Source organism: Lampetra planeri, chromosome 4, assembly GCF_965212315.1.
Source record: "Lampetra planeri chromosome 4, kcLamPlan1.2.h2, whole genome shotgun sequence".
Classification (NCBI taxonomy): Eukaryota; Metazoa; Chordata; class Hyperoartia; order Petromyzontiformes; family Petromyzontidae; genus Lampetra; species Lampetra planeri.
Window position 1 is genome coordinate 892392 of NC_136110.1, and position 16106 is coordinate 908497.

Genomic DNA, 16106 nt, shown 5'->3' on the forward strand with positions numbered 1-16106 from the left:
CAGACTTGAGAATGACGTCACCGGCGCGGAATCCTATTTAGGGGAGTGGGCGCTGCTGGAGGAAGCGAGCGGGGAGAAGATGGCGCGGTGCGGTTGAGTTCGTGGCGGGGCGGATCTGGCTCCACCATCCGCGTCCATCCTCGTCGCCCGGGCCGCTTCGCCCCCCTATCCCGCACGTAGGCGCTCGCCCAGCAACCGCGGGAAGTGATCAGGGGCCACATTTGTGATAAAATGCCTTTTGTTTTTCAAATAAATTAGAGTGATTGAGGACGATGCCGCGCGGAGCCAAGATGCAGCCACGAGGAGCCAAGGGTGAGTTGTTTTGTGGAGCTAGAATTGAGTCGCTTCTTAGCCAGGGTTGAGTGGAACCACCGGATGCCCGGGTTGGCCCACGTGGAGACCCGGGTTGGCCTACGTGGAGACCCGGGTTGGCCCACGTGGAGACCCGGGTTGGCCCACGTGGAGACCCGGGTTGGCCCACGTGGAGACCCGGGTTGGCCCACGTGGAGACCCGGGTTGGCCCACGTGGAGACCCGGGTTGGCCCACGTGGAGACCCGGGTTGGCCCACGTGGAGACCCGGGTTGGCCCACGTGGAGACCCGGGTTGGCCCACGTGGAGACCCGGGTAGGCCCACGTGGAGACCCGGGTTGGCCTTGGCCCACGTGGAGACCCGGGTAGGCCCACGTGGAGACCCGGGTAGGCCCACGTGGAGACCCGGGTAGGCCCACGTGGAGACCCGGGTTGGCCCACGTGGAGACCCTGGTAGGCCCACGTGGAGACCCGGGTTGGCATTGGCCCACGTGTAGCCCCGAGTTAATTTACGTGGATACCTGATTGGGTCCCAATATAAAACGACGTTTCGGGCAATGCCCATAAATTTGGCAATAAAAAAGCGTAGTTTGGTCTCATCCGAGTCGAGTGTAAACCCCCCATCCGACGGCTAATTAAAGTCAAGCAAACCAACGTGAGAATATTAATTTTCAGCTCACCGGTGTGTTGGAAAGTAAGATTACTCCCCCAATATTAGGTGGTGCTGCTGAAGCAGTAATTAACTTTGTCACATTTTTCGATTTAAAGCTTTCGTGATTGCAGGGATTCATACTGGTAGGAACCTCCTGGTTACACCAGCCCACAGGGGATTATTGTGTCCGTCCGTCGTGCAGGGAGGGGCTGTGTGGGGAGGGGCTGTGTGGGGAGGGGCTGTGTGGGGAGGGGCTGTGTGGGGAGGGGCTGTGTGGGGAGGGGCTGTGTGGGGAGGGGCTGTGTGGGGAGGGGCTGGGTGGGGAGGGGCTGGGTGGGGAGGGGCTGGGTGGGGAGGGGCTGGGTGGGGAGGGGCTGGGTGGGGAGGGGCTGGGTGGGGAGGGGCTGGGTGGGGAGGGGCTGGGTGGGGAGGGGCTGGGTGGGGAGGGGCTGGGTGGGGAGGGGCTGGGTGGGGAGGGGCTGGGTGGGGAGGGGCTGGGTGGGGAGGGGCTGGGTGGGGAGGGGCTGGGTGGGGAGGGGCTGGGTGGGGAGGGGCTGGGTGGGGAGGGGCTGGGTGGGGAGGGGCTGGGTGGGGAGGGGCTGGGTGGGGAGGGGCTGGGTGGGGAGGGGCTGGGTGGGGAGGGGCTGGGTGGGGAGGGGCTGGGTGGGGAGGGGCTGGGTGGGGAGGGGCTGGTCACCCCGTGGTGCCCTTATAAAACTCAACGTTTAACCTACTCATGCCGGCTTGTGCCCGCCCTCACAGTCGGGCATATTTGCGGAATACACCACGCCGCCGTTGACCCTGGCCAATGACCGAGCAACCCAACGTTCCTACCAGCTCCCTCCGCAGGAATGTGTTATTCTTGGTATTTTCGGTAAAGTCACGTAAAATAAAATTATCACGACGTTTGGATTGCAACACGAGCAATCATCAGGTGTGAAAACCACAGCAAGAAAATTTGAAAAAAAACGCCACTTTTTTTAAATGTATTGCTGTGGCTTTTTCACACCTGATGATGATTGCTTGTGTTGCAATCGAAACGTGATAATTTTATTGCTTTATTATTTCCCTTCTACGTTACTTTACCGAAAGCACCAAGAATATAACTTGGTCACGTTCACGCGCCATTAAGTGTCGGGTGTTTGAGCGCTGCCGACACTTTATTTCTACGATCTGACCCCCCCCCAAAAAAAACGCTCAAGTATAAATCATAATCTTCAGTCGCGAAAGTCCACGAGCATCGCGATCAATGGGCAGATAGCCCCGTAGGCGTCCACTGCACATTTCACCAATTTTCATTTAGTCCTGTGCGAATACGCCCGTCTTTCTGGCACCAGTCTTTGTCGTCAAGCCATTCATTCTCTGCTAGCTCTTCCCCTCCGTCCCGGTTCCACCCAGTTTGGTGTACGCGCGTTACACTGCATACTGTTTATCTTTGTAACGTTTCACATCGCAGGTAAAGAGGAGGAGGAGGGTGTGGCCAACGCGACCGCCGCCGTGGACACGAGCACCTACAGTGTGGAGGAGCGCCTCGTGGCCAGCGTGTGGGTGCACGAGCGCCGCCACACGGGCGACACCCTCGCGGGCCTGCGCGACCGCTTCGTGGCGCGCTTCGGTCGCGAGGCGGCGCCCACCAAGGCGTCGCTGCTCAAGTGGGAGCGCAAGACGTTCGCCACGGGCTCGGTGCGCGACCTGCCTCGCTGCGGCCGCGCCTCGACGCGCCGCGCCACGTGCGCCGCCGTGGCCGAGTCGGTGCGCCGCTACCCCGCCAAGTCCACGCGGAAGCGCTCTGCCGAGCTCGGGGTGCCGCGGTCCACCATGAAGGACCACATCAAGAAGGACCTGCGGTGGCAGCAGGGGGGGGAGGTGCGGCAGCAGGAGGACCAGCAGAGGCAGCTGCCGGTCTCGGACAGCGGGTCGCCCCAGAGCCGGCTCGACCCGAACACAGCGGCTCCGGGAGTGGCGGCCGACGATGGCGGTGATGGTGCCGGTGGCGCCGAGGGTCTCGGCGTCTAGATGTGTGATCGGCCATCGTTGAGAGACAAACTCCAGACATCTGACATCTCATCCATCCAGCCGTGAGCGAGCGGAGGAGAGGGGTGGACAAGGATTGGCGGGCCGAGAGCTGAAACCAGCAGGAGTCGGGGAAGAGGTAAGCGTGCCGTGGAGTCTGGGTGGAGCCCATTTAGAGCCACGGATGAGCTCCAATTGTCCGTGATGGGGCCAGTGGACAACCAGCCGGGTCGATTTAACACGTCGGCTTTCGCGACCAATATCCAGGTTCATTGTTAAATCCGTACAGAGGTAGGGGTCAGTCGAGGGCCATTGAGCATCGTGACTGAACCAGTCATGCCACCATTATTGGACGGTCAGTGGAGCACCTAGCGGTCAGCTCTGCGCAATTGTCGAGTCCTTTATTCAGTCGACAGACGTGCACAGTTGTGTAACCAAAGTGGTCTGCGAGAATCTCGATCAACTATTTTTGTTTAGCAGGTAAGGCCCGCTGAGTTTGTTAATCTCAAAGAAGTTTGCTTATCTTGTGGACATCTTTAGCAGCCAAATACTCTTAAACGCGTGATGTTGATTCTAAATGTGGAGGGGAAAACCCATGCCACCACGGCGAGAGCGTGCAAACAAGTCTGCAGCGCCATGTAAGCTCCCAAAATGCTGGCGTCAGGATCGAAATCGAACCCACGATCACCTGTATACCAGGCGAGGTAACATCTCGTCATCGTGGCGCCCAATATACACACACTATACTGTACACAATGCAATGTGTATACTGTATACAATATACACGGCACGGTGTGCTGCGTGTGTAACCCAGTGGTTAGTCAGCCGCCCGGGCTCCCGTGCCTGGCTCGGCGTTACACCGCTGGGAGAGCAACGGCCCCCCAAGGCTCCCCCGCTCCCTCTCGTCGTCTTGACGCGGGGGCAGTGGGGGGCAGGGGGGCGGGGCCTGCTCGAGAGTGGGCGGGGCTCGCGCCGTCGGCCCCGCCCTAGTCAGCGCGCCTACAAAACCACGTGATGACATCCTGTGTGGACTTAACACTCATCTTCTTGGTTCTTTTGGTAAAGTCACGTAGAAGGGAAATAATAAAAATGAAACATAATAAAATAAAATTCTCACGAATTTAGCATATGGAAAATTAATTTTCCATGCAAATTCCTTTGTCAAGGTGCTCTCTAACCCAGCTTAAATATACGCTGCCAAGCTTGGTGATGTTCATTCGGACGCTGTCTTTCCGACAGCCCTGTTCTTCACCTGAGGACGGCTGCTTGTGTTGTGGCTGAAACGTCGTGAGAATTAAATTTTATTATTTCCCTTCTACGTGACTTTACCGAAAGAACCAAGAAGATGAATCTCTGCAGTCTTGAAAGCTTTAAATCGAAACTTAACAGACTGTTGGGGCAAGTGCTGTTGGCGAGCACCTATTAAGGCCTGGAACTGTACTCTAGGGGGTGGGTAACTGGCACCGCCCAGCCGCCTTTGTCTCCCCAGTGGGGATATTTACACTGCACCAGGTACTAATTTGAGGCCGAGTCGACCTAGGTGGAGGCCCATGACCGGTTCAGATAATCGTTGCTGTGAGTGGGAATTGAACTCGGGTTGCGGGGTTTGTAGCTCAGGGTGATAACTGCTACAATTCGCTGTCTTGTTTACGTATAACATGCAATTTCCACAGGCCTAACCCTAAAGCTGTGGGCCCTTGCAATGCAATAAACACAAGCAGTCTGGACACGTGTAAATATTGCTTGTTCGCTAGGTATAGGCTGGACCTTGCAAACGAGATGCTCACCATAAGGGATTTTCCTGGTGGAACAAGGTAATCACATTAAGTTCTCCAATTGAAAAACATTGATTCTTGAACGTGTACCAAGGGGAACACGCAGCCATGAGCTTACAGAAAATGTGCTGCACTTGCCTTCTGGGAGTGTAACTTCCAGATTGTTTGAAAGAAACCAAAGGTCTGGTATTGGTATTCATTTTCCTGTCAGGCTTGGCTGAAATCAATGCTGATAAACAATCTAGCTTCATATTAGGTTTCAGTTTAACTTGACCTTTCTTGTGTAGAATAAGTAAACTGAAGGCAATGTCCCACAAGTTGTTTCTGCTCCTGTGTTGCAGGTGATGGAGGGGAAGGAAACCCCCACTACCCCTGTGGCTGCTGGGTCCAAAGGATTTATTATTGAAGTTTCTGCATTGATTAGATTATCTACGATTTATGCAAATATGGTAACAGTACAAACTTGAGGAATGAGACATTTTACATGAGCCTGAGTTTTGGTTTCAATAAAGCCGATTTTTGTGAAGTTCTGTCTGGCCCTGAGTTGTGGAGTGCTGATTAAGTCACAAGAACAGGGAGTGGTGGTGTGATATTTATTACAGTTTATGGTAGGGGTTGGTGTGCACAAAGGGATTGTTGGGCCATAAAGGTGAAACATGTTCAGTGTAGATTGTTTGACAGGTGTGCACTAAACTTAATTTTAAACTAGCAGCTAAAGTAAACTTAATTCAATCGCAAAGCCAACTAACAGTTAAGCAGGCTAACAGAATATCCACACCTACACAACCCAACTACTAAACCACTAGCCTCTGCTAAACCGCAAAAGGCACTTGCATTGTATAAAGTAACACTTCTTTACAAGAGGTAATGGAAACCACTAACTTGGCGTTACAGGCCTGAATTAAAAAAAAATATAAAAAAAACTTGTACCCAAAATAACCTACCCTTTAAATGTCACATTTCTAGTAAAGTGGTTTCAGGGGAGGAAAATAACACTGCAGTATATTAACAGCCATAATACGAATTCAAAATACAAATCATAACCATTTGAGCTACATGCAAACAATTCACCTTTAACATTTCAAACTATGGCCTTAGAAATATGACCACTTCCGGAAATGGCCCTTCACCACCATAAGTCATGAACATTTTTAAAAAATTTACTTTGAAAACTAGTACCATGGCCTATTGCAGCAAATAAATTAAAACGAACTTCTGGTCCTTAAAATTCGAGGAAACCACTCCAGTCAGTTACACTTCCTAATCACATGCTGGCACCTTAAATATTTTCAAACGTTCTGGTCTCAATGTTACTACAGCAATAAATCCTAAATAAAACACATCGCAAAACCATGTCACCCACACTAAAGCAGTTAACCACTCAGAGGATCAGATATGGTTGGGTTTTAAAATAACACCAATTTATCACAAGTCCTAAATTAAAATATTCAAAGTTCACTCGTACTACACGATCACACATACTGGCAGAGCCATTCCTAAGATGGAAGCACCAGGAGCACATGAGCTCCACACCACGCAGAGGGGAGAGCAGCAGCCCTCCCCCCCCTCAGGTATTCTCTTGTAGCCCCTGATCCATGAATGCATCAGAGACACGTCAGTGAGGCCCTGCTGATATGGGTGGTTTTCCGCCATCTTATTTGAAGTAGAGCCAGAGACATTCTTAAACTGGTTTCGCAAGACATCTTGAATCTGGCTTGGGGGTCGAGCAGGATCCAAGTTAATTGTTTTGATCACAACATGAGCATAGATAGCTCGTGATGTCAGCAGCAAAAGATTGGAATCTAGCAGGGAAAACCTACCCCAGCACCTGGTGCCGCGTTGGGCTGGCTCAGCATGGCCCTGACAAGGCTGTTGTACAGTGGGAAGAGGCATCAAGTCCCTGGGTCGCTTGAGAGTTCCAATGCCACGCATGGGGCTCCTGGGTCTCAAAGTTCCCGAGTCTGTTCCTCCAACTCCCTGGGTGTCCCAAGTTGCCCCGTCGCTCGCAGAATCGCAGAATGCCTCATCGAGCCACCAGGTCTTCTCTTGGGAGTTTTCCAGGCCTCTTATGGAATAACCGAGTCGGAGCACTGCAGTCCCTTCGTGTTTCCCCCCCCCGAATTGCTCGACGAGTGTGGGCCTCAGGTGGTGTGCATGCGCGTGAGCAGCGCCACAGCGGTGCTGCGGGGCCGCGTGTGAGCCCATGAGTGGCTCTTGCTGTGGAAGCGACGCAGCTCATCCTTGAAATCCTGGTGCCGCATGGGGCGGTACGCGCTGGGGTTGCACATGTCCTGCCGCACACAAACACGGGACCACAGAGAGTACTTGTCAAGACCGTCAACGGTGCTTCATTGTTTTCATATCACTTTACTCAATTGGGATTAAACAGCAGCTATGTCATATGCCCCCCCAACTGCAAACAATTGGCAGGACCATCCTTAAAGTGTTGAGACTCAGCGAGCCTCTCCTCGGTAGAAAAGTAATAATTGTATTAGGGAGCATTTATATGAATTCACTCCAGTCACGTGCTCACCAATAGTCACCTGCTAATCCATTATCGTTTCATTCCCTACCCTACCAAGCTCTTATAACATTAACTTTACGCAATTCAAAGAACGTGTTACACTTATTGCAGTTTTGAAAGTGCTGTTTGCTACTGGCCAATTGATGGTTTGCGCCCTGCGCTCAGAAAGTGAAAAACAAACCAAAAATTATATGCATAAATATCTATCACGAGACATGTTCCATCCACTGCTGGATGAACACCTCATTTGTTTCCACGTTCTTGCAACGCCACACTCCAGTTGAGCTTCTGCACGAGTTGCTTTTTTGTTGGTGACGTTATGGTCGCGTTAATGTGTTTATGGTGGTGTTCGGTGTGATGGTGGTCAGGGTGTTTATGGCAGTTTAGTCTACCGTGGAAAAGCTGGCAACCCTATCTATATGAATGTGGTGGTGATGTTATGGTAGAATGAAAGTGATGGTGATGTTATGGTAGAATGAATGTGATGGCGCTCGTGGTAGGCAAGTGTGGTGGAGGGTGGTGAAGGGTGATGGCTGTGGTGGTGGTGGTTGTAGTCCTGTACCGGCGAGTGTGGGAAGAAGTCCTTATAGCCCCCTCGCAGCACGTACATCTCCGGGTAGTGCAGGGTTGGGTACGAGTTTACCTCCCGGTCCATGCGCCGCAGAGTCTGGCACCTGCAGCCACGCGGCGTGACACGCGCACACGCACACACACAGCATTAGGACCGTACCTGCCGCAGTGATACCAGCTACGTCGCCTTCGCAGACAATGTGGGCGTGTTTAAAATATAAATGTAGTGGTTAATGCAGAGATGATTCCCTGTAAAAGGTTTCAGCTTGGTGTTAACATCTTAACACCCGTTTTGTTGCCAGAAAAAATGGGAAAACATTCTCATATAAATTTCAACTTGTAACGCGCCGTGGTAGTCATTCGCTCGCTCTCAAGGAGAAAACGACTCTGAGACGCAAGGAGGAAGCACAGACAAGCGGGAAGGCAGCAGCCACGCGGTGAGCTGACGCCAGCAACTGCCCAAGCTCTGCAGTCCTCCATATTAAATGGTGTTATCGGCCAATTATTGAGTATACATGTGGGAGAAAACGCGTGCAAGGGGGAGACAACACCCCATCCTGCACAGGTGGAGTCCTCATTTTAGCTGTAGCACCTTTTCCTGGCGAGCCAGGGTACAGCTCCACCTTGACACCCAAGGGAAGGGATCACCGTTCTTATAGGCTGGTGTCAGTATGTGGTATCTATGGTAGTGGCAGGCACAGATATAAAATGGTATTGGGGGGAAAGATGTAAGTGTGGCATTGATGGGGATGTGGTTCTATTCTTGCAGTGGAAATATGGTTCAGGTGCTCGGTGCCAATGTCAAGGTCTCCTGGTCACGATGAGAGGGCTTCAGGAGAGCTCGCGTAGTTTTGCTGTTCCTCCATTGAAGGATTAGACTACAGCAGTTAACTACGTGGTCCAGCGTCTTCGAGTAGGATCATTAAAGCCAGGAGGTGCGGTGCTGTTTGCGTCTCGAACGAGGCGTTTATTCCGGACGTGGGTGTGCGGCGCAGTTGCCAATGTTGGGTTGGGTGGAGAGGGGCCACTCACTGGCGGGGGCCCCGCTCGGAGGAGAACTCGCAGTAGAACACGAGCACCAGCTGCTCGCTCGCCGATGAATTGGGGGCTGGGGCCCCCCGCAGCAGCTGTTGCACGAGTTGTTCCTCGCGGAAGATGTTGAGGGCCCCCCGCACGTGGCCCCCCTCAAACTCGTAGGGGTAGCGGCAGTCGAGCACCAGGAAGCGCGGCACGGAGCCGGAGAATTCCCCTTGCAGCAGAGCGGTCATCTACACAGGCAAAGATCCCCAATAAAACATTAACAGACTGTTGGTGCTGTTAGCGAGCGGAGGCCGGCACACGAGGGGTTTAGCACAATGCCCAGCCGTCTGTCTCCCCAGTGATGATGTTTACACACTGCAAAGGCCGAGTAGACTTCGGGGAGGCCCAGGACCGATTAAAATATTCATTACCGGTGTTGGCCATGAACGAGAATCAAACTCAGGTCACCGGCTTCATAGCACAGTGCGATAACCACTTCCCCACCACTCCCCACACAAGCACATATACTGTATATACACAAACGCAGCTACCCACAAATACACGCATGGACGGACATGCACCAGCACACTGGGATACATGTACATGCTATGCACGGATAAACAAGCATGCACACAGACACTACGAGCTGTGGTGTAATAGCGTGGCGATGTCTGGCGTTATGCATGCGTGTGGCGTCGACATTTTATTGTGGCGTTGTGGCAATCCCGCGATCTGACGATATGGTGCAGTGTTGGGAGCAATATTTTGCGGTGCGGCATTGCCAGGGTGTGGCGGCGGTGCGGTATGTGTGCCATCACTCACCGTGTCCTGGGTGATGTAGTTAAGGTCCTGGTGCTTCCCGGACACCGTGGGCAGCGAACACGGCTGTGGGGAGGGGCATGGTGGAGGGGGGGGGCACGCAGGGAATTAGCCGATGACTTTTAGAGACTCCCTGCCTCAGTCAGCTGGTGCAGCCAGTCAGGTGGTGCGAGGTGGAGGGGGGGGACAGGAAGTTAGGTGGGAGTCAGGGGGGAGGCAGTTTCTCACTCACGCGAGAGAAATCTCCCAACATCTTCTCCTCGTCCAGACACGCGTCCAGCGCCTGCTGCACAGCCTCATGGTCCCACATTCCTGTGGGCGCCTTCAATGGCGGCGGCGACGGCGCCGACGGCGACCGCGGCGCCGACGGCACCAAGAAGGGGGCGATCGCACGGCGCCGCTTCTGCGTCAGCGACTCGGCCGTGCTCGCCCGGTGCAAAGGGCGCTTGAGGCACCCCATGGGCGACCCGTCGCCGGGGGTGAGGGGAGACAGAGGGATGCGCGGCCCCCTCCACAACTGCAGCCCCCCGCTGCCGGAGGGAGGCGGCGGGGTCGGGTGAAAGATCCCCGCCGCCGGCGACACCATGGGTGCGGTGAAGAGGCTCGCCATGCTGGGGGGAACCTGAACACGGCAGGGAGAGAGGGGTGCAGAAGGCACGACATGAGCCGGCGCTGAAGCCTACCTGACTGAGGGGGGGCGGAGGTGGGGGGGGCAGAGACAGACCACGACGAGCAGTGAGCCAGCAGTGGCGAGGGTGAACGGCGAGTCGCCACAATTAGCCACCAGTCAGAGTGAACAGGCAACACTGGGTATCGGTGAATATTGTAAGCCAGCACATCAAAGGGAAACTAATATATATGCGTTTGTTTTTGCAGCTATTGCCATTTGCTTCACTGCTGTATCTGCCCCTGCCGTACCTGACCCCGTACCTGGCAGTTCTCTTTGTTGACGTCTTGCAGCTTGTGGGCAAGCGGGGTGAGCTGAGTGAGCAGGGCAAGCGGGGCAAGCGGGCTCTCCGTGCCGCTCACCGGCGTGGGAGTTCCATAGTCCATTTTCCTGCGCCTGGGAAGGGGGGACGGTGGGATCCACAGTTGGAGAATCGATGGATTCTTGAATCCATCCGTGCGGAGCCCAGTTCGTTTTCCCCCTTGTGTGTGTGGTTTCTCCAGAGTCTCCCACACAAAGCCAAACACCCTCCCCCCATCCGCTTCCCCCCCCTCACTGGCCCCCTCATTCACAAAGGAAGCCCGAGTACAGAGCACCTGCTGCTGTCGCTTTCAGTTAGAGACCCCTTCACAGAGATCTCTTTCAAGCAGCCCTTTACCCAGCCTGGACAGGGGGGGGGGGGGGTCCCAGCAAAGTGTGTGTGCGCACACACACACACCACAGATGCACCCACCATTCACATAAGCCCACCACTTGCGCACACACACCACAGATGCATACAACAATCACAACATCAACAGCCGCCATTCGCCACTGTGATATCACCACAGCGCTTGTGCTAGGCTGTGTGCTTTTGAGTACACCGTTCACACACAACAGACATGCAGCATGAACACTTACAACGCACGCCACACACTAATCACATGCACCACAGGAAGCACGCCAATTACGTACACGCCCCACTCGTACACCACAACACTGCCCTTACTAAACTGATGCTCACCTCCTCCTCACTACCACCTCTTCTTCCATGTTCTCCTCACCCCGGCAGCTGCTCCTGATGGGAGAATAACGAGGGAGATGAAGTCACGTCAAAGTGTGCACACGATTTTAGAGCAGTAGTATAGCGCAAAACGCTGTGCTACAAACCCGGTGACCCGTGTTGGATTCCCACTCACAGCCAACACCAATAACATTTATCTGAACCGGTCCCGAGCCTCCCCTAGGTCGACTTCGCCTTAAATTAATAACTAGTGCAATGTGTAAACATTAGCTTGGAGAGACAAAGGCGGCCAGGCGTGGTGTTGACCACCCACTTTATCATGTGCCTAACAGCACTGTCAAGGCCATATGGGGGGTCTTTGTACAAGTATGTATGCGAGCAAGCTAGCACACTTGCTCACATGTCAGCGCGCACACATATGTAGACGTGTGCACATCTTCACGCGTGTCTAAAGCGTGTATAAGCGTGTGCATACGGGGGTCTGCGAACACACACACGCGCGCGCACGCGTGCCATCTGCCTCGTCCACGCCCACCCCATTGTGCCTCCCAGTGACCCCTCGCCCTGCCAAGGAGGTTCTGAATGGGACCTGCATTCCAACAGGGCTCCCTCTAGGAGATGGGGGACCAGCAGCTGGAACTCGTGGGCCCACCACCTCCCCTCCATCCCCCACCACCCTCCCCCCACCACCCTCCCCCCACGCTTTGGTAACAGCTCATTAAGAGAGCAGCTGCAGGGACAGATGGGAGGAGGCTTTGTGTGTCCATGGATCTTTGTACGTGTCCATCTGTGTGTCCATCTACCTCTGTCCAAATGTGTGCGTCTGCCTGCGTGTGCGTCTATGCGTAAATGAATGTGTGTGTTGTCTTTGTCTGCGTGTTTTGGGCATCTGTCATTCTGTTTCTATGCCTGTGCGTCTCCCTGTGCGTCTATATCTCCCTGTGTTTGTCTCCATCTGTTCATCTCTCCCGGCACGTGTCCCCCCGTGTGTGTATCGAAGCGTCTATCCTTGTCTCTGCATCCAAGTGTGACTGTGTGTAGGAGTCTGATATCAGAGTCTAAACTACACCTCTTTGGGTGCATCTCTCCATCTGTTTATTTGCTTCGAGGTGTATCTCTACATCTCCACTTGTCTGTGCGAGTGTCTGAGCATCCGTGTTTCTTAGCATCTCTGTGCGCCCATTTCTTTGTGTCTATGCGGCTTTCAGTCTCTTCATCCGTCTCTGCATGTCTCTACGTATTCTCGTGTGTTGCCATCTCTCCATGTCCACCCCTCACCATCTCCTCTCCATGTCTTCTGATGTCTCTGGATCTTCTTGTAAACTAAACTATTTTATTTTACCAGATAAAGCCCACGGAGCTATAAAGCACTTTTTCAGAAGTGACCTGGCTACAAATGATAGCTCAACAAAGTGGCATAAATAATCTAGACACGTGTTTCTAAATGGAGGGAAAAACCGGAGGACTCAAGAGAAAAATCCACAGGACCATGGAGAGAACGTGCAAATTCAGGCGTCAGGGTCGGGATTGAACCCACAACCTCCTGCATACCAGGCGAGAGAGTTAACTCGCTACCAATTGCATCTCCCACTCACCGTCCGCGAGTTGCTCGTATCCCCAGGGGACTCTGGAACCCAAGGAAGGAGTCTGTGACGAGAAAACAAAACACGGGGGGTTGCACCGCATGCCTGGGGTCCCAAAGGGGAGAGGGTTCAAAAGGGTATCATACAAGTTAAAATGGCACGGGATTGGTTTGTCTTAACTTGCTTCTCATTGATCATTGTGAACCCCCCACCAACCCTTGCAGAATCAGAATATGTATTTATACTGGATGAATCCAATGAGCTATACAGCTCTTTTTAACAGATTCCCAGTCCTTGAATCAGATGCACCAAGACCCTGAGCGTTTTGGGGGTTGATTTAGAGGGGGGAAAGATGCATGCGATCAGACACAAACCTGAGTCCCAAGAATCCGGGGAGAAGCTGCAGAGCGGTACAATTTCCTGGTCTTCTTGCCTACTTGGGGTCAAATGACTGACACACACAACACACAAGTGTTTAGATATGCAACACATGTGCACACATCCATGTACATTTTCCCTCCTTTGGCTGCCATTTTGTTACTAGGCTTGATCAGCCATTTTCCCATTTCACCATGGCATGTTCTGCCCTAGATCACTCACATTTCTCAATGGTCAATCATCCTCCCCCAATTTTTGTAGGGGCGAATGCAAATTTGAAGTCAATAAAAAAAAAATACGAGCAAAATCCAAGATCATGCAAAATTTGGATAAAATTGTTGTAAGTAACCATGAGGTATGAAGTATCTACCGATGGATGAAGTCCTCCTCCACCCCCAAAGCCATCATGGTGAGCGTGATGCAGCAAGCAGCCCAGCCGTGAAAGAGGTTCAACATACATACTGCACATACAACTACTGCACCATGAGCTCCACAAGGGGACGTCCTCTTGTGTGCAATCCCAACACACTAGTAACTAATTGATATGTTTTGTTTATCTACATCATGGGACCTGCTTTGCATGTAAGCAAAACATGAGAATGTTTTCCCCTTTTTTTCTGGCAACAAAACAGGTGTTAAGATGTTAAAACACCAAACTGAAACCTTTTACAAGAAATCATGTCTACATTAATCGCAATACTTGTGGTCAGAATGAAAACAAAAAAATGTACTCTGATAATATATGTATTGTCTTTTAAACTGATTGGTCCACACCGGACACCTATCTTTGGAGCCTCGTCTCAAATGGCGTTAAACCAGAGGAGGCCAAAAGGCCTAACACCGTTGAGACCAGGCTCAAAAGTTTGGTGTTTTAACACCTGTTTTGTTGCAAGAAAAAAAAATGGGAAAACCTATTCTCATATTTTGTTAACATGACAAACCTAAATAATTATCTGTGTATGGTGGTGGCAGGTTTAACGGCACATTTATATTTTACGCGATCTAACCCAAAAAATAAATCCTCTTATTAACAAAATTGGTCGCGAAATCCTCTTCCTAGGTGTTAAACTGCAATCCCTACGCTGGCTGCGACCGATTTGTAACCCTTGCCCACCGGCCATCCATTTTAGCCACGACTGGGCCTGACCAAGCTCACTTAGCTTTTCTTAACAAACCCTTCTGTTGATGATGCTGCTGCTGCGATGGCAGTGGTGCACGTGCACGATTAACAAACAAGAGAATTCATCACGGTCGTCAATTACAAGTGTATGTTTGTAGCCTAAAAAGGAAATATATAACATAGGCCACATATCGGGCAATGGTCCTAGTTCAGAGCTAACAGTGACCCGAGAGAAGAGTGGTCGATGGGAGTTGGGAGACTGCACTTGGTGATACTAATGGGCCCGATGATCCAGTTTTTAAGTAGGCGTATGAATGCGTGCGTGTTGTGCTGTACTTATTTTGCACCAAGTGCCAATCGAGAAGTGCGATGAAAGCAACCCCATTACAAATTAACTTTCAAGACAAACGCGTTAATTTCACAATACATTTTCAAAAATTATTAACAAAGGATATTCGTCTACGAATAGGGCATGAAAATGGGCTCATTGCCGATTAAATAGTTTCCCCCCCCGAAGGCCACACGCGGTGCGATTGACAAATTGTGTCGAGGGGCTTTTAATTCGCGCCGTGGCGAGGTGGACAATGGAAAGGCGTCCCGCGAGAAATCGACATCACACAAACTTAAAATCAATGTTCAACACAATAGTCAGTGTACTTTGTCGGCTCGGGCAGGTTACGTTGACATTGCCCACGGCACAATTACAAATGAAGTCACAGAAACATTAAAAAGGCACAGAGGGCGCAAATGTGTACGGTTGACGGAATCGTGCACGGTGCGTGGACGGGGTAAAATAATTCCAGACAATTTTTCAGCACATCATCACCACCATCATCAAGATCACGAATACCATCACCACAATACCATGTTCACACCAACATCACCACGGCAACATCACCAAATCATCAACAGCAGCACCATCAACAACAACCCCGCGCGGGCCTCGCGCAAGGCCGAGGCCCAGGTAGGCCTCGCTTAACAGATGCGCACGGAGAGCGGTGGGGGGGCATGTGACCCCCATTTGATGAAGTTGATGGAAGAGGGCCCCGTTTAGGGGGGGCTCGTTTAGGGATCACAGAGGGGGTCACCACGAACCTGTACTGCAGAGAGATGAAATCCCGTGGCAGGTGGCCGACCACGGAGGTCCGCGCGGGGCTCGCGTCTCCCGGGTGCGCACTCGCCAACTCGGCCATGTCGTTATGCAACCCTTGAGCAGGCGTCGTCCCCTTCTTCTTCTTCTTCCTCGACTTCCTACCCCCTCCCGCCCCTCGTTGTCTACCGAGGCTGCTGGTGGACAAAGGCGGAACGCGTCGGGAGCGTGCAGAGAGCGACCTGCAGCTGCAGTTGTGCCTTTAAAGAGGAGGAAGCGGGAGGGTGGCGCCCAGCGCGCCGCGTCACCGACGTCTCGCGTCGCCGACGCGCTGACGTCATCCCTTTTTAAAATTCCGCGCAAAATCCCCTCGGCCAATCGGAGCCCCGCATCCGCGAGGGGCGGGAACAACGCCGGCCAATGAGCGTGCGCGATAATACGCGCGGCGTCCCGGACTTGGAGGGCAGTGGACTCAGCGGGTTGAGGGGGGGGGGACTTGAACAAAACATTTTTTTTTACAAATAAATTTTATTTAAAGTTAGAAACACCGCCACGTGCCGACTCAACGGAACGTTTATTGCA

General features: G+C 52.5%; 2 protein-coding genes and 1 non-coding gene across 3 annotated transcripts; 2 read left to right on the top strand and 1 right to left on the bottom strand.

Moving 5' to 3' along the window:
- Nucleotides 1-53: 53 nt before the first annotated feature.
- Nucleotides 54-5276, top strand: LOC144717533 (uncharacterized). The gene is made up of 3 exons (XM_078592929.1): nt 54-312; nt 2419-3114; nt 5092-5276. The coding sequence occupies exons 1-2, from the start codon at nt 273-275 to the stop codon at nt 2976-2978; spliced, it is 600 nt and encodes a 199-aa protein (XP_078449055.1). The 5' UTR covers nt 54-272; the 3' UTR covers nt 2979-3114; nt 5092-5276.
- Nucleotides 3785-3981, top strand: LOC144718264 (small nucleolar RNA SNORA74). The gene has a single exon (XR_013585306.1). It is a non-coding gene; the product is annotated as a small nucleolar RNA SNORA74 (small nucleolar RNA).
- A 53-nt stretch (nt 5277-5329) lies between the features above and the next one.
- LOC144717531 (M-phase inducer phosphatase 3-like) lies at nt 5330-15841 on the bottom strand. The gene is made up of 10 exons (XM_078592926.1): nt 15530-15841; nt 13311-13387; nt 12949-13000; nt 11354-11407; nt 10614-10746; nt 9916-10305; nt 9687-9749; nt 8877-9112; nt 7837-7948; nt 5330-7041 (listed from the first exon to the last, which is right to left on the bottom strand). Exons 1-10 carry the CDS (start codon nt 15625-15627, stop codon nt 6892-6894), a joined length of 1365 nt encoding a protein of 454 aa, XP_078449052.1. The 5' UTR covers nt 15628-15841; the 3' UTR covers nt 5330-6891.
- Between the last annotated feature and the right edge of the window lie 265 nt (nt 15842-16106).